Raw genomic sequence first — 19,149 nt, 5'->3', positions numbered from 1 at the left:
TTTACTAGAAATTTTACATGCATGGAAAATATAAAAAGAAAATGTAATCCAATCATAGATTTGTCAAAATTCACATTAAATAAAAAGATATTGAGACTAGTTATAAGCTTAAGCTACAACTAAGTTTGTGGTCAAACTTTGTCCTTTTTTTTTCGTTTTGTTTTGGGCACGACAATGTGTGTGTAATTCCTACCAGGCATTATGTGACCAGTATTTAAGCAATGCAAGACAGTTTGTAAAGTATGATCACCTACGACATGCCAATATTTTGAAAATTTATTGAAGAAAGCAAGGCTCATGCATTTCAATGTGGCTTGCCCATATTGATTAGTCATTGCATGAGTTTTTTATTAGACCAATTCTGTAAAGACCATAGGAAAGATATAGCCATATTTTCGCTTACACCTGATAGTCGTGTTGCAATTGGGCTCCTTATACCTATTTAACATTTGTAAATCCAAGATCTACATGGTAAATACCTAACGTGGGATTTAACACACATTTGAGATATTACGAGTTCTTTCCAGTTTCAAGGGGTTTAATATGTGTCAATAAAAGTGGTTATACACTAAATCCATTAGTTATTTTTTATGTTTAATTCATTAGTTATTGAAGTATATGATAAAATGGTTATAAATTGTTCCCTAGCATGTTTCATTGAATCTAAAACCATAAATACGACAATGAAATGGGGAAAATATCGTTCTAAGTAATGCAAACCCTTAAAGTGTAAGGGTTCTTTGAATTCACACGAAAGAACTCTAGACTCCACTAAAAATTAAAAATTAAAAAGAATAACTTGATTTTATTGACAGCAAATTTTTTTTTTTTTTTTCTTCTTCTTCTTCTTCTTATATTTTAGAAATTGCCAGCCAAGTAAAGATACTCCTAAATGAATTTTAATGGATACAATATCATAGGGCCCTAATTTGACCAGGGCCAGCTCAAGGTATTGTGGGGGCCTAAAGCGACAACTTTAAGTGAGATCTATTCTTATACTTTGAATATTAATAGAATATTTATTTAAATTTTGGTTTTTTTTCATTTAAAATCTATTTTTTTAGAAAAAAAAATTACAAATTAAATCAAACTCATCGCATTATTCAATGACTATACAACTAAAATAAACACTATTTATTGAATGAAGTAACTAAATACTAAAAAAATATGATTGAAAAGTTTAATAAAGTTATATATTTGATATTTTTAAATAGAATTTGAGTATAAATTTATTTACTTATGTAAGATTAATGAGTTCTTTCAATATTTATGTGTGAGAGATTAAATGATTGATCCATCCAATAAAAATATTTTTCTTTAACTGGTTTTTCTTTGATAAAAAAACTACTTTTTATTTATTGGTGAATATTTAAAACTTAATTAATACTTCTATTGGTATAAGAATATCTCTATTGGTAAAAATTTAGGGCTCTCTTTCCATTGGGGGTCTTGGACGGATGCCTATTTGGCTCAATGGTTAAGCCGGCACTGAATTTGACTAAGAAACACTAAAAATGCCTAAAATTAAAGAAATAAAATCCTATCTCTCAAAATTGTGAAAAATACATTAAAAAAAATAGAATTATAGATTACCAACTTGTAGCTTGGCCCAATTTTTCTTTGCTTTGCTTGCTTGTGATCAGGGATGGACCCAGGTGGGGTCCCGAGCCCCCCTGGCCCAGTTTTTTTTTTCTTTTTTTTTTTTTACTTATGATATTTTTCATTTTGGTAGTTAGCCCGTTTTCCAAAACCTTAGGCCCCTTCTCCCTAATTAGCCTAGGCAGCCTAGTACAACTAGCAATTATCTAACCAAAAAACTTGATAAAAACAATAAAAGCATTCACAATGGTAATTGTATTTTAGCACCAAAAAAAAAACTATTTTATTACCTAAGAACCAAAAAAAACTTGTGTTATTGGAGAAGCTAAACCTAAATTTTTTGCAATTATAGTAAACTGGTATAAATACCAATTGACTATAGCAAGTTGTTAAAAAATAAAATACAATAAAAACTCAAATTCTCTCTCTTACCATTTTAATGAGTTGTTTATATTATTTTAAATGAAGTGGTAAAAAAATAAAATATGTGATGTTGGGTGTATTGAAAAGTGAAGTAGTAAAAATAGACAATATTGTTTTCTAAGGTGCTAAAAGCTAAATTTTTTAATACCACTACTGTGAATGCTCTAACTTAAAAAATATATAAAAATCCTAGCTAGTCTAATATTTAAAATAAAAATAAAAAACAAATTTTGTCTTTGTTGGTAGATGATTGCTTCTTAATGTATTAAAAAATAAAGATTTTGTGTATTTATAATTTGTTAATGCTATATAGATGCCTATTTAGAAGTTTTTTTTTTTATTTTGCTTATATTCCAACCCCTTTAACTTAAAATCATAAGTCCGTCCCTACTTATGATTTGAAAATTATTGTTTTACCCAACCAAGGATGACTCTATTCTATGACTTTAGAGCTTCATATTTCCCGGTACTTCTAATTAAATCTTCTTTTTTTTGGGATAATTGGGAGTCAAACTCTTTATTATTACTTCCTTTGTATAAATTTTCTTGCTTATGATAAGTGCTTATATAAATTAGGGTAAACTACAAATATGGTCCTTAACGTTTACGTCATATTTCAATTTGGTCCTTAACATTTTAAATGTGTCAATTTGGTCCTTGACTTTTTGATATTGGATCAAAATGGTATTTGCTGTTAAGTAATAAATGAAAAATGCTGACGTGACTAATAGTAAAAATAAAGTATAATTTTTTTGCCACATAACTGCCACTTGTACTACCACATTAGAAGAGCCTTAAAAAAACACATTATTAAATTAACACTAGGGCCTTTGAAAACTTTTTGCTGAAAGTATAGTAAATAAAGGTAAATATTAGTTAAAATAATATAGTAAGACCCATGAATAGTGTCAAAAAGTGTAGTGAGACCCATGAATAGTACCAAAAATAAGCTAAATAGTAAAATAAATAAGCAAAAAATAAGCTAGCCAAACAGACACTTAGATTTTCAAGTATTAAATTAATACAAAATAAAAAACTCCCTCTGTTCCCATCCTTGATCAATCCCCATCTTCCCACCTTGCCAAAGAACGGAACCTTTCAATCTACCGTCACCATTAGAAAAATACTTCAAACAAAAATAAAGATATTATCAAATAACAACCCAGAGATTCTTTGCAAAAAAAAAAAAACAACCTAGGGATTACTGTCTTTCTCTGTGTCGGCCTATTTTTGCAATGGCATCCTAAAACCCACAATCATTGTCCCAAAATTTATTTTCCATCATTTGGTGGGGACTACCTAATATAAGAGGCGTGCAATGAAGTCATTTTGTTTATGGTTGTGAGTTGAATAGCCCAATTTCTCTATTGGGTTTTGTTGTAAATTTGTGGCATGAGTACATAGAGGTGAGATTACTTGTTGGGTCTCTCACAGTGAGGACTGAACTAGAGGCTTGGGCTATTCAATGTTATCCCCTTTCTCCTTTCTTAGTGAATATTCTCCCAACCTCTGTCACCCTACGTTTTCACCTTCCATATCCGCCTTTTCAAGTTTTGTAGGTACCAATTCTACTGCGTTTGGTTCCAAAGAAAATACTAGAAAAGAAATCCTTTTTTTGTTAAGAAAAAAACTCCAATTTTGCTCTTCATCCATGTCTTCGTTGATTTGGGTATTACTTCTTCTTCTTTTCCTAGAAACTCTGATAGAAAGATTGGGATTTTTTAACAATAACCCATTTGATTTAAAAACATTTATGGACGATTGTTATTATGCATTTATGCTCAAGTTGGAATTTTTGTGTTAGATTTTGTTTTTCTATTAATGTTCTTTATTAGCCACGTCAACATTTTCCATCCATCACTTAATGGCAGGACTATTTTGACACAATATCAAAAAGTCAAGGACCAAATTGACACATTTGAAATGTTAAAAACCAAATTGACATATATGGTAAAGGTCGAGGACCAAATATATAGTTTATCATATAAAATAACATTTCACTGTAATCACTAGGAAAGAAAAAATAATCATCAATCTATTTATTCTAGGCAAAAGGAAATTCTAGGCTTAACTCTTTGCATTCTAATATATTGTACATTGTTCCACCAAGTTGCTGCATCACCTTCAAGCTTTCACGATACAAGTTGCACCTTGTCAGGAATTTTTGCATAAGCAAAAAAATCTTCAAGTCTTATGTGTATCATATGCCATCAAAATATGGAATCTATGTAATATCTAAAGTATAAGCATAGTATTTATTATTGCTATACTTATGTTAAACTACGTCAACATAGCATTTCGGTCCACTTCGGTCCATTCAGTCTATTACGGTCCATTAGGTCCATTTCAGTCTCCATTGCTATAGTCAGTCCGTTTCGGTCCATTAGGTCCACTTTGCTCCATTTGGTCATCTCGGTCCATTCTTTCCATTTTAGTCCAGTTTAGTCCATCAAGTCCACTTCGGTCCCATTTGGTATAGTTTGGTCTATTTAATCTATTTTAGTTCGGTCCACTTTAGTCCACTTGATCCTCTTCAATGATGCTCTAGGAGGAGAGTTCTATATTGAAAGAGGAGCTGCTTCATTGACAATTATGTCACATTTCCAACCTAATGTTTTTAGAATTTTGATAAAATTACATTTTTCTTATTGAGGTGAGGTGAAGGGTTAATGCCTTTAAATCTCTTTTGGTGTTACTTTTTTCACCAAATTTAGAGTGTATGCATATCAAAACAGAGTGTAAAGACTCAACAAGGCCAATCAGTCTGGTTCCTAAGTCTCACTTCCTTGAGTTATTGATTGTTAACTAATATTTCTATCCCGAGAGATAAAACTCACTTTAGTGGTTCGATGATACCTTAACTGAGAGTACTTTAACAAATTCAACAAGACAAATACTAAAGAATTGAAATAAAAGATATATTCTCTTATGCCTGACGAGCTGGACAAATCTTTGTTGTTAGAATATGCGGACAAATCTTTGTTGTTAGAATATGCAAAAAAACACATATAGTGTCATTTCAAGCATAAAAGTTATAACTTAGTTACTCTTGTCAAAAACCATTATTACAAATCTCCTATCTGAAATGTACTAAAGTAACCACTAACTAGCTATGTCACCTAAATCCCACTGATATCCTTCTCACAGTTCAAACAAGACCATAGAAACACTTAATTTTAGTCATTGTCAACAAAGTTGCCAGAGTCGAATAGAGCTCAAATAATCTCGACAACTTTACTTCCCAAAGCTCGAATTTGCCCTCATAGTGTACTCCGCTACAAGTTGAGCAAAAGATGATGATTTGTTTTCAAGCAATCTTGTTGGAGAATCATGTTCCTCAATAAGCCCTACACAAAGATTAAGAAGAGCTTCTAAGACAAAATATAGAGTTAATTTTTATCATTTGTTAATTTTTTGAAATTTTTATGTAATTTTCAAGGTTTTATTAGTTGGGATTTACTTCCTTGATTTCAGGTCATTTTAAAGGTTTTTCTAGCTAAATTAGAGCCCTATCATGAAATGTATGATTTAGAATTTCTGTAGAAATGATTTTACTAGGAAAGTAAGTTTTTGGAAGCTTTTAAATATGCTGTAATCTATAAAACGACAATTGAAATTATATTTTATCAATAAAAGTTCAGTTAGTTAATTGTCTCTATTTTAGTGGATTCCTGTCTTTCTTGTGAATTCAAGGAATCCTTTATAGTTTTAAAGGATTTGGTTTCTAGAATGATATCTAAGCCTTTCACACATTCCTTTCTATCGCACCAAAGGATTACAATGAAATCATCCTAACCATGAAAGAACTAAACAGGCAAAAGCTATAGGAGTAATTTAAAATCATATGGCCATACTAACCATTATTTAGTAGCAGAACCATGTCACTATCAAGAACAGAAGTTATCCGATGTGCAATTGTAATGACAGTACAGTTGGAAAAATGTTGCCTGAGGGTCTGCTGAATCAGATTATCTGTAGCTGTATCAACCGATGCAGTAGCTTCATCAAGCACCAATACCTTACTTTTCTTAACCAACACACGGCCAAGGCAGACCAGTTGCCTCTGACCCACACTCCAATTTTCTCCATTCTCGTTAACTGCATCTTCCATAAGAACATAAGCAATATATTTCCACAAAATAGTTCTAAAATATTTGACATAAGAAGCTGCAAAGACGAACCTGTGGAATCCAGTTTTCCTTCTTTCTTTCTTACTTCATCTCCAAGTTGACACTTCTCCAGAGCCTAGAACAATTTAGGGGGGAAAATTATAACTAAAACTTATATAAATGTAATATAAAGAGAATTCTTTCAATTACCAAATAAGAAACAATTCTACCTCCCAAATTTGTTCATCGGTGTACTCTTCAAGTGGATCCAGATTGCTTCTTACAGTCCCTTCAAACATGGTTGGATCCTGAGGGATAATGCTTAGTCTAGATCGCAAATCATGTAGTCCAAGCAAGGAGATGTTGATGCCATCTATCATTATCTGACCAGCAGCAGGTTCAACAATTCGAAAAAGCGTTTGTATGAGAGTTGATTTACCACTACCTGTTCGCCCTACAATGCCAGTTTTCATTTCTCCAGGGAAAGTACATGTGAGGCCACGTAATACAAGTGGCATGTGTGGGGCATACCGTACCTACAATGCACGATTAGAATTAGTTGATATAAACCTCAAAAAAACATGATCATGAATGAACCTGCACATAGTATGATTTATTTGGTTATAAATAACAAAGAACTGACTTGAAGACCACGAAAATCAACTTCTCCATGCGATGGCCAAGAACGATCTGGCTGACTTTCTTCTATCACAAGAGTTGGCTCGCTTGGGATACAAGTGTATTGAAACATTCTCTCTACTGATATAATTTTGTTCTCCATTTGGCAAAGAAACCATATTACCCTCATTTGCAACGTGTTTAGAGTAAGTCCATATGTCACAGATAAGCCCGCAATGCCTTCAGGGAAAAGGAAAGCAAAGAAAAAAAAAAACAATTAGAAAACTATTGTTTGAGTAACTTTTATGTTTTGCTGAGTCTTTTTCCTGTTGTTCTTTCTATTGGGTCAAAAGAGAGTGTAACACTGCAGCCCATGTTACTGCCAAGTTATGTCTTGAGTCTTGTCAGTCTTTCTGTTATGATAAATACAATCTACCAGTTGTTATCGAGACAGCTTGTAAAGGTGGATTGTTCGTTGCTTTCTCGAATAATTATTGAAGTTTATCAAAAAAATCAATAGCAAAGACTCTGCTCGTAACATAAAAATAAAAGTTGGCATAAAGCCACTTGTAATTTGAGTTGGTATAAAGCCACTTGTAATTTTAGAAAAGATAAACATGTAAGTTGACAACTATGCAGTGTGCACTTTTTACTTACGCCATGTGTGATTAACAATTAAGCTATGTGGTGACTAGTTACTTGTTATCTTGGGCAGTGATTAATTGCTAGGAAAAAACTGCCTCCCTATTTTTGTTACATGTTGAAATAAATGTCACTTGTCAATGATGCAGCACACAATAGAAAACAAGAAATAAAAGAGTAAAAAAAGTAACAACAGAACAAACACCAGGCTTCACCACTAGAACCTGCCTGCAAACCCTAAGCATTACCACCTAGGGGCGTTTGGCATCACTACCAAACATAGAGAAACAAGGGAGGAGACATTTCTCAAATTATAATAATCATATTCTTATTCCAATTCAACTGTCTTTCACCATTACAGGAATACTAGTTAAATAGGGTTTTGGGGATTACACCAATATGGAAAACTTCTACTTTAAATCCCTAAAAACCCTCAATATTAATAACCAAATTCAAAATTCAAATTAAAAAACAATATTAATTGGAAATTAAAACATAAAATCTTGGTTCCCTACATCAGTTAATTACATAGAAAACTTGAAGCCACTTGTCAGTCAAGTAGATGACTTGGAGAAAAAGAAAGGTAGTCACTAAGAAGTGAATAAACTACTCCCTTGCTTTGTTGGGTAGTTATTGGCTGGAAGTAGCTACAACTTTCTCTCTATAAAAGGAGGGATTCTCACGAAGAAAGGGCACGATTCACTCATTGAAGACATGTCTCACTTGTTATCTTATTTCCTGTATTTCTAGTTTAGAAATCAGTGTAAGGAGTTAATGCAAGTAAGTAGTTTGCTTGTAATCATTACTCTATCATTTATGAAGCATTGTTAGACTCATGGAAAATTTATAGTTCATAATTTAATAAAATCCTTCAAATCTTGTGTAATAGTAGTTTACTGTTTCTCATACTTCTAGTGGTAGATTGGTAGCTTCGAAGCCTGGTAGATTTTTGAATCCCTTAGCCTTCCAGAAAACTTGTTATTTGGTAGACTTCTCAAATCCTTAGTTCAATTGCAACTTTCTGCTTTCCATCAATTTATACTTTACATCTTTTTCAATAATTGATGTAGTATAATTGAATAGTCTTACAGGCTGTTTGGAAGGAGGGAAAGGAATGAAAAGCATAATTTTAAAATTTTACTTCATTTCACTTGTTTGGGAGCTTTAATGGAGAATGGAAAGTTCATTCCATTGTTCAGAAGTTTTAGTGGGAGGGAATGATATGGTTAGAAGGGAACGATATGGGTAGAAGGGAACAATTATTCCTTTCTATTGCCTCAAAACCTCAATTTTACATTCACCCAAAATTGAGAGAAATGAGAGGGAATGGAATGGGGTTTAATGAAATTTTCACTTGAACTCCCAAAATACCCTTGTATATTCAACCGTTATTTTGAAACAAAGGTCAAATAGTAATACTATGATTAAATGATTCCATTCATTTCCCTCTATATTACTCTCAAATAAAGTTACTTTCCTTCCATTCCCTTATTTTAAAATTTCCAAACAAAGTTACTTAATTTCATTTCTTTACTTTCTTTTCCATTCCTTTCCATTTGCCTAAATGTATTCTATTCTATTCCATTCCATTCTATTGAGTCAATAATGAACCACAACCTTTTGAACGTGAAGCCAAATCACAAGAAAAAGGGTATTAAGAAAGGCCATCAATGCCTGTGAAAGGCAATCACACTCCCACAATCACATCATTACCTTAAAAACAGTTACAAACAGACTGTTAGTAAGACACTAGATGGGAATTACTAACCTGGATCAATGACTCCCTCTGGAATAGAGATCAAGAAGACCAAGGAGAACGCAAATGTTATGGAAGATAACATATCCAAGCGGAAACACAACCACTGCATTGCACCAGCAATATTGAATCTTGGCCGGGAATTTGCATCTGCCAGTTTCATATTTGTGTCCCTAAATCTTGATTCTTCATCAAAGCTCCTGATGGTTGTTGCACCTGAAATTGTTTCAGTAAAATGTTGTATCACTGGAGCTTTGCACACTCCAACTAATCTTGATAGTTCTCGTGCAGAAGGTATGTAATATTGCTGCATGATTACAAGTTTGTGTGAACAAATCTCTTCCAAAGAAAAATATGACAATAATACACTGTAATATTACAACAGGAGTTGGGTTTGATGGATGCTTATAATTAGTAGATTTTCCATAGCTCTAACAAAGAAAATTCTGAAAATTAAAGTGTAAAAAAGGGCACAGCAAAATACACTACAATCTAGCAACTTGGCAACATCTATCTGAATAAAACACAATGTTCAACAAGTTATTATTTATCTAGCAACTTCGAGAAATCAATATATATATAAAAGCAGAGACCTCATGTGAGAGTGCATGAGGTTCTGCCACGTGGCACTCTAATATTACATTTAACATTTTTTACCTTTTTTCATTAAGTTTTTTTAATCATTACCTAATAGACCATAGTAACTCATTTTTACTATTATATAAATTTAGCATTTTTTACCTCTTTTTATTATTATTATTATTTTTTTTTTTACAATTACCCAATAGATCATAGTAACTTCTTTTTACTGTCCTGTCACGTGGCATTCTAATATTGTATTTAACATTTTTTACCACGTGGCACTCTAATATTACATTTAACATTTTTTACCTTTTTTCATTAAGTTTTTTTAACCGTTACCTAATAGATCATAGTAACTCATTTTTACTATTATATAAATTTAGCATTTTTTACCTCTTTTTATTATTATTATTATTATTATTATTATTATTATTATTATTATTATTATTTTTTAACAATTACCCAATAGATCATAGTAACTTCTTTTTACTGTCCTATCACGTGGCATTCTAATATTGCATTTAACATTTTTTACCTTTTTTCATTAAGTTTTTTTCACTATTACCCAATAGATCATAGTAACTTATTTTTACTATTATATAAATTTAACATTTTTTACCTCTTTTTAATAAGTTTTTTTTACTATTACCCAATAGATTATAGTAACTTTTTTTTACTATTATATAAAATATGAGATCTTGACAATTAGACACATTAGACCAAAATTAATTCACTATAAAATAAACTACCTTTTAAAAGTAGACCAAACTTTATGAAAAATTCAAGCCAGTTCTTATCGTACATATTATGACCCAAGTTTGACCATTCCCAAGTGTAAATCATAGCAAAATCTCTTACCCTCTTACAAACTCCCTTCTTCCTCTCCACGTATAGGTGATACTTCTAGAAAATCTCATCCTCGTGAAATCATGTCTTCATTTTTCCCCAATTTCAATTCAATATGCGTTTGTCTATTAATAATGTTCTATCCAATTTATGTAGACAAATTCTCTATCATCGACCAATGCAACAAAAATATATATAAATCTTAAGGTCCTTGAGGTTGCTAAAATAATTGAGAAGTGCATATTTCTAAATTTTATAATAACAAAAAAGTCTAATAAATATCATATACTATCTCACAAAATGCCATTAACTTAATATTTTCTTTAAAAAAATTCAATGATAGGAATGCTAAAAAACATGATCCTATACAAGAAATACAAAAAATACATGCAAAAAAAAATTTTCATAAGAGGATTTATCTTTAAATATTATGAAGACAATAGTAAAGATAAAATGCATCAAATGAGATCCTACGAAATATGTTTGTTATTCATTTCAATTTATACTCATCATTAACGTAAAAAAATAATCATACATCATATTATTTACATTAAAAAAGTAATACATATTAATTTCAAAGTTCATTGCAAGATTTAAACTGTTAGGGTATTGCAATAATAAGTAATATTGATACATCAATAGGTTGGTATTACATTTTATGCGTACTTTGTGAAAGGAATGTCAAACCACAAGTAAAATCATTTTGGTATGCAAAATGTGAAACAAAAATAAATCTTTCTATCCCAAAGTTAGAGGCACTCACATTAACTACATACCCTCCAAATATTTATAATATATTTATCTCACTATAATCACTATATATATACAATTGCAAACTACTTCAGATACATGATTCAAATTGAAGTTTTTGATACAACTATCAAAACAAATTTTGTAATATTTGATTGAGATGTTGAGAAAATCCTAATTGAATCTACAAGATATTTTGCTGAAAAGTACAACTTATTTAAATTATTGTAAAAAAATTGATATTGGAGAACGAATTCCACGTGATTTGAAAAAAAAATTAGGAAAAAAATAGATTTCTCTACTTCATTTGAATGAATTCAATTTAAAGGGTGATTTTGAAAATTACATGGTTGCTAAGATTTTTGATGCACCTTCAAATGATAAAAAGGTATGGAAGAAAAAAAAAATACACAATTCAATATGCTATATTAATTCTTTTTGCTGCACTATTCCAAAATTAACAAATATAAAAAATAAAAATATTTACAAAAAACTGTAACATCATTGAAATTTAATATAAATGCAAATACTATGAAAAATCTTAGCAACAAAGTCTAAATTTTGTAAGATTCAATTAAGAATCTCTTGATGCCAATTCATTAGTAATTAACATAAATACTATGAAAAATCTTAGCGACAAAGTCCAAATTTTGTAAAATTCAAGTAAGAATCTCTTAATGCCAATTCATTAGTGATTAACACAAATGATGCAACAAAAGAAAAAAAATTGATGAAAGCTCAAAAATTGAACACATATGGACGGACTAAACTTCAAACGTTGAAGATAGAGAAATTGATGATGATAACAAGCACCACCATACCTTAATAACAAAGATTGAAGAAACAAAAAAAAAAAATCATAATAAAGCTTTTTATTACATCATATAATAAAAATCAATAATGTAGAATGAATTAATATGCTTTTATCAACTTTTATTATACAATATTACTCCAAGTGGTTTTAATTATTGTCCATTACTTGAACAAAATAATTATAATAGATATATGTGAGCAATTTATAATTGTTACTTTTTATGATGAGCTCATTACTAACAAAGTTTTATAATAAATATGCTATAATATATGTCTAATATTTTTCAAAAACAAATTTACATAAAACATTACAACAGTATCCGTGCATCGCACGGGAAACTTACTAGTTTTATATAAAAATGAAAGCGTCTGCACACAGTTATAACATTTAATCTACAAAAGCTTATATCATATAAAAAGCACAAAATGAAGAAAAAAAACAATTAAAAAATATTGTAGCATGATAACATGGTAATGTCATTTATGTCATCTGAGATATGTGATTAGGCCATTTTTCAGCATAATTCATAAGACAATATTTTGAGAAAAGTATACCTGATACCAGATACAGGTTGCAATAACTGGGATAAAAATGATGAAAACCTGCCACGCAACCTGAGACATTACAGCAATAATTCCAAGAAGCTGGATTATTGAGAAGGCAACTGACCCCATTTGATTTAGAATAGACAAATCCACTGCACTTTGGTCAGTGGAAGCCTACAAGGAAACATACTGTTAATTTAGTCAAAATATTAGAAGCTATTATATTTATCTGAAAAAATGTTAATGTCTTTCTGTGTGTCGGAGAGAGAGAGAGGACAAGAAGAAGCAGCAGCATTACATAAACTTAAGAACAAAGATATATAAAATATTGGAAACAAAGCATGAAGAACCCAACAAAGAAGAATCACGAGCATTTTTCCACTTACTCTGCTTAGGATTCGTCCACTTGGAGTGGCATCAAAAAATGACATGGGGGCACGGAAAATGCAGAAGTGCATCTTGCTGAAGAGTTGATTGGCAGTACTGTATCCAGCTGTTCTAAGAAGCATGGATCTCACAAGGACACAAAAAGAACTTCCAATGGCCAAAGCAACATAAACAATCATTAGAGAAGAGCTATCAACTGAAGGCTTCACATCCTCTGAGACAGGAGTTGCCCAAGCCATCCAATAATTGCTTCCAATTTGAAGGGTCTGAAAGAAAACTTGTGCCAGCAATATAATTGGCACAAGAGTGCCTCCATATGCCATGGTAATAAATTTCCAATAGACTGAAAACCCAACTCCACCTTTCTCCCTCTCTTCTTCTTGGACAATCTGTCCTTTTGAACTGACTACATCATCTTCTTTACAATTTTGAACATCTTTATCTTCTTGTTTTTCCAAAGCCCAATTAGTACTATCCAGATTTCTAGCTTCCTTGCTCATACTTCCAGAAACCGACCCAACCATGGTGAAATCAAGTCTTGAAAAAGCTTCCTTATGTGCTCCCACGAGTTCCATAAAATCAGTTCCTGAATTGAGAATATCATTATACTTCCCAGATTGAGTAATCCTACCATCTTTCATCACCTAACAACAACTTATAAGTTAAAACTCCCAGAAATAAAAGAGGGGAACATTCCATCCAAGTAAAGTTCATAAATTAAAGGCTGGAAGGAAACTAAATTTGAATAGCTCACCAAGATAAGATCAGCAGCAGGTAAGAACTCCACTTGATGAGTAACATAAACAACTGTTTTTGAATCCAAAAGTCCCAGCAAACATTCCTGCCATATAGAAGTGCATATAATTTAAAAGAACTTAGGCAACCACCACAGAATACAAATAAAACGTAGGGAAATGCTATTGCATAGACTTTGAAGTACCTCAACTCACACACAAGAACCATTCTTCAAGTGTGTAAATCAATAAATTAATGTACCCTGCTCAAATGGGAATTCCTTCTAACATTAAAACAGCAGGAGGGTAAGGTCATTGGTTCAAAATCCACTAGATTCTTGTGTAACTTATAAATGAAAAAAATAAAATAAAATAAAAGACAACCATATATACTTAATAAAATAGAAAATCATTTATCACTGACTATAATAGAATTAGATTAGGAAAAATAAATTACCTTAAACAGGTGGGATCCTGTATGAGCATCCACTGCACTAAACGGGTCATCAAACAAATAGATATCAGCATCTTGGTACAAAGCACGCGCAATTTGGATCCTTTGCTTCTGCCCACCGCTCAAATTGATTCCTCTCTCACCGATGACTGTTTGATCACCAAATGGGAGAATTTCTAAGTCCTTCTTCAAGGAACAGGCTTCAAGGACCTTCTCATACTTATTTCTTTCCATCTCCATACCAAACAATATGTTCTCTTCTATTTTGCCACTTTGTATCCATGGTGACTGAGCAACATATGCCTTTGTCCCACATAACTTAACAGTCCCAGATATCTTAGGTACTTCTCCCAGGATACAGGAAAGCAAACTTGACTTGCCTGAGCCAACAGTCCCACAAACAGCAACCCTCATGCCTTGTTGCACTTTCAAATTTAGATCTTTTAATGTTGCACTTGAGGAAGATAAATCCCAACAAAAATTCCCGTCAATAATCTCTATTGCTGTATCAGAACTACCTCTTGGAAGCCTCTCTATCACATCAGACTGCAAGTCATCAAGACAAAGGAAGGACACAATTCGATCAAGGGACACTTTCGTTTGAGCTATCATTGAGATTGTATCAGGAAGACTATAGATGGGCTCCTGAAGAATCCTAAACGTTGCAAGTGCAGATAAGATCTTCCCCGACTCAAGTGGAATCCCCATCAACACACAAGAACCAAAAGTGACCACGGATACAAATGTAGGAGCACCCCAGAAGACAAAAGTGGTAAATGCCGAAGTGTAAAGAAACTTCTTCAACCACCCCGCCTCTGTTCCCCTGAGCTCCATGATTTTTGATAGAAACTTCATTTCCCATCCTTGAAGCTTGAGAATCCTCATGTTCCTTAAAATCTCAGATGTTGCCTTCATCCTTTTGTCCTTTGATTCCATTAACTTGTCCTGAAACTTTTCTTGTAATCTTCCCAAAGGAACATTAGCAAACATAACAAGTATGGTTGCAACCAAAGCCGCAATTGAAGCAAGCCCAAGATTTTTATACAAAAGTAACATCGCAATAACAACTTGAACAAGAATCATCCAAGTTTCATGTATATACCCACTGAAATCAGCAACTCTGTCAGCATCAACAGTCATGAAATTGATGATCTCCCCACTTGTGTGGCCCTGCTTTGACTGGCATGAAAGGGTCAGACCTTTATTATAAATCAATGCAATCAATACTGATCGAACCCTAATTCCAACCTGTGCCACCCTAAAGAACCAGTGCCTCTGCGAGATGCATTCCACAAGTTTTGCAGCAAAAAACACTGAAACCAGAACATAGCCCTCATTCTTGTACTGTCTCCGCCCATTGAGGTATTGAACAAAAGTTTCAATAAGATATGGTCCAACATAGGAAGCCAGTGAGAATGTCAGCACGTTTAGGCCGGCTAAAAGAATCTCTTTCCATGCCGAGTAGATTAATGACTTTGCCAGCTTCAGTGTGGGCACTCCATTACTTGTATCACACTCTGCCTCAAGCTTATTTTTAAAAGTTGGAAAGGCCCCAAATACACTATCACTACGACCAAGTTGAGGAACATCCTCAAGGTCTAATGTCTTCTTATTGCCAATTGCAATTAAAGGACCCATCCAGGAAAAAGTAAGAATGCTGAAAAATCCAGCATTCAAATAAGGGGTTACATTTTCACTCCCCTTAGACTTATTTGACTCAACTTCATTGCGGGTATTAGAATCCTCATTTAAAAGAAGTTCTTCAAGAAGAGTATCTTCACCCTCCTTCCCACTAAAACCCACATAACAGAAAAACAAACCCAAAATGACAGACACGACATCGGAAACTAAATTTTGAACTGGTAAACTAACATGTTCTCTATAAAGAATAATATCTATAACAAGACAATAACAAGAAATGCAGAAGAAGAAACCCCACCAAACTCTCAATAAAAAAGGGTACTTTGACTCACCTGAATTAAACAATTGGGTACGCAAATAAACACAAAGTGTACCCCAAGCAAGTGTTCTAAGCGCTAAATCCAAAAGGGTCACTAGCCCTTCATCAGACCAACCATTTCTATCCCAATAAAAGTAATTCAACAAGCACAACACTAGACTAAACATAGAAACACCCGAACAACAAATTTGAGCCTGTTTATAGTACAAACACCTGATGTTCTTAAACCTTTCCTTTGGTCCTTCACTATGACCCACTTTGAATTTATTGCATACCAACTTGATAAACAACACAAATAACAAAAGCAGATGTAAAGAACCAGAAAACCCACGTAGTAAAACTGGTTTCATGTGAAAATCAGTACCTGAGTACATGATTAAAGAGTAGTTGTGTGAGAACAAGATTGACATACCGTGCTTTGAGAATAAAACAAATTCCAGTTTTGGTGGAGCTTTTGTGGGTGTTAGATGGATTCAATATCTATCCATGTTAAAGTTTAAAGATTTCATCATATTTATAAAACTATAGTCCAAAATGAGAGTCTGAAACATAGAGTGAAAATAAAGCCGGCTTTCATCGTAAAAACTGGCGACTAAAGACTCCTACGTTGTTGGAGGAGGACTCAAATGCATGTGTGAGCGTGTTTGATAAAGAAGCTTAGGAAATGGCAAAGATGAGGAGGAAAATTTTTCTTTTTCTTTTTCTTTTTCTTTCTATGGTCGAAAGGAAAATTTTTTTATTGATGATATAAAAAGAAAGAGAAAAACAAACGCAAAGACAGAAAAATCAACCTGGAGTTCCGGAAAAGACTCAAAACCTTTTCATTTGTATCGCTGTACTGAACATAACTGGAGACTAGAGAACGGCCCCCGGCCACTTGACTTTTTTTTTTTGGCCAACTCTAAAATTGGTAAATAGCATTCACATACGGTGCGGTCAAAATCGTGTGGTTTTTAAATAGCATTCTGCATTGATAGTTAGCTCGTAAAATGATGTTTTCAAAAAACACAATTTCATTATTCACAATTATGATAACTAGTCACAAATACACGTCATGCATGGGAATCAATCCACAATTATAATGTATAATTTATTTTATAAATTTTTTTTGTCCACTTAGGTCTACTTCGGTCTATTTGATCTAATTTAGTCCACTTAGTTAATCTTAGTCCCCTTTCAATCTATTTTAGACTAATTGGGCCTCAAATTGATTCTTTTTGTAGGTTTTGTTTTTAAGCTTAGCTCAAAAATTCTTTTTTTTTCATAATTTTGGGGCTGCAAATTATGAAATTCTATTATATTTGGGTTAAACTCTTTAGTTTTGAGTTTAAAAAAATACAAATAAAATATTAAAATAGACATTAGAAATTAGAATGACGATCCCTAAAAATGTAATAAAATAAATAAATATTCAAAAGTTTTATTCAGTCCACATTGGTTCTATTCAATCCATTATGTCCTCTTTAGTCTCCTATCCCCTCCTATGTAGTCCGTTCTGTCCAATAAAATTCTATTTGGTCCTATTCGGTCTTATTTAGTCCACTTTAGTCCAATTTGCTCCATTTAGTCCACATTGGCTCTATTTGGTCCATATTGGTCATATTCTGTTCACTTTTGGTCCTATTCTATTCACTTTGATCTACTTCAGTTCTATTCGGGCCATTCAGTTCACTTTGGTCCAATTCGGTCTATTTGGATCACTTCAGTTCGTTTTGGTCCACTTTGATTTATTTTTGTGCACTTACATATACATGTTTGGATTGAAATCATCTAATCTAAATCCAAATTTATTATATTTATATAAATTTATTATATATCGCAAACTCGTAACGTTTAAAATCCTAAGCATAGTATTTATTGTTACTATACTTTTGTTGAATCACATTTTAGTCCACTTTGATATGGCTAAATTTAAGTAAAAGTCTATTATGAATATACAATTGTAATCCTTAGAGCAATTGTTCATTTATTTTAACGTTGTTACTTTTAAATGAATTGCATAAGGTTGATTATGCATTTAAGCAAAATAAATAAATATATATATATGTATGTATAATTTTTATTTAAATAAATTATTCATTCTCTTATATCATGATAATCAAAACTCATTTCAAATTTATACTAAATATATATAATTTATTCTCTAAATTTTATTGTAGAGAGAGACTACTTGTGATAGAGAGCTAAAAAATACAACACCAAAATGTATGAAACCAAACTAGAGTTTTAAAAATCACAATGATTCATCAATATAAAATTGAGCTACAAGAAAGAATAAAAAGTCAAGAGAAAGAGAATAAACACTTTTTCAAGAGAGAATAATAAGAATTTATAGAAAATAATATGAAAATAATATGAGAATAAATAATAAGTAAAAATAAAAGGGTAAAATGCAAAACTGACCCTCTAACTTTCTTCAGATTTCATTTCAGTTCTCTAACTTTATTTTTATTCACTACAGTCCTCTAACTTTCAAGTTTATTCAATTAAGGCTTTTTCATTAACTTTTGTTATATGTTGTGGTTAATTTTTCAATTTTATAAATTTTTCTTCAAATTTTTTAAATTAAAAAAATTGTGTACATTTTTAGACCCCTTAAAACACAAATTGTTTAACCTAATTATATAGCCAAGTGATTAACTTAGGTAAATTATTTAGATCTAGGTTAACACAAACAAATCATATCATGTAAAGCAGTATGGAAAAGTAAATAACACACGATATGCTAATCCAGGAAAACCAAACCGGTAAAAAATCTAGGGAGGATTAAACCTAGCTATTCTCAAGGTAAAACAAGATCCACTATGAAAGAATTGAAGTTTTACAATAGTGACTTAGACCACTAACATCCTATTACTACCTCGAGTAAAAAACTTAATACCATGACCACGTGACAGCTCCGAGTCCACGGACTACTTCTTTCTCAAATC

The 19,149-nt window shown here is 31.9% G+C and overlaps 1 protein-coding gene across 2 annotated transcripts; it reads right to left on the bottom strand.

Moving 5' to 3' along the window:
- Window positions 1-5,026: 5,026 nt before the first annotated feature.
- On the bottom strand, window positions 5,027-16,629 carry LOC142640876 (ABC transporter C family member 3-like). Of its 2 annotated transcripts, XM_075815188.1 has the most exons (11): window positions 14,263-16,569; window positions 13,826-13,912; window positions 13,071-13,715; window positions 12,694-12,858; window positions 9,160-9,454; window positions 6,775-6,989; window positions 6,454-6,667; window positions 6,362-6,378; window positions 6,204-6,267; window positions 5,881-6,120; window positions 5,027-5,369 (listed from the first exon to the last, which is right to left on the bottom strand). In XM_075815188.1, the coding sequence occupies exons 1-11, from the start codon at window positions 16,567-16,569 to the stop codon at window positions 5,257-5,259; spliced, it is 4,362 nt and encodes a 1,453-aa protein (XP_075671303.1). In that variant the 3' UTR covers window positions 5,027-5,256. The 2 variants fall into 2 exon arrangements, with proteins under 2 accessions (XP_075671303.1, XP_075671302.1); XM_075815187.1 differs by having other exon boundaries at window positions 6,362-6,667; window positions 14,263-16,629.
- Window positions 16,630-19,149: the final 2,520 nt, after the last annotated feature.

Source organism: Castanea sativa, chromosome 6 (genome assembly GCF_040712315.1).
Source record: "Castanea sativa cultivar Marrone di Chiusa Pesio chromosome 6, ASM4071231v1".
In the NCBI taxonomy this organism is placed as follows: domain Eukaryota; kingdom Viridiplantae; phylum Streptophyta; class Magnoliopsida; order Fagales; family Fagaceae; genus Castanea; species Castanea sativa.
The sequence above is the reverse complement of the archived record's forward strand: the minus strand, read 5'-3'. Positions and strand labels throughout refer to the sequence as shown.

Coding starts and splice junctions, on each gene's coding strand:
- LOC142640876 (XM_075815187.1), bottom strand. CDS start 16,629: ATGTCAATCTTGTTCTCACACAACTACTCTTTAATCATGTACTCAGGT. Junction 12,859..13,070: donor GTGGACGAATCCTAAGCAGA/GTAAGTGGAAAA, acceptor GTTTCCTTGTAG/GCTTCCACTGACCAAAGTGC. Junction 6,990..9,159: donor AGAGGGAGTCATTGATCCAG/GTTAGTAATTCC, acceptor TTTTCCCTGAAG/GCATTGCGGGCTTATCTGTG.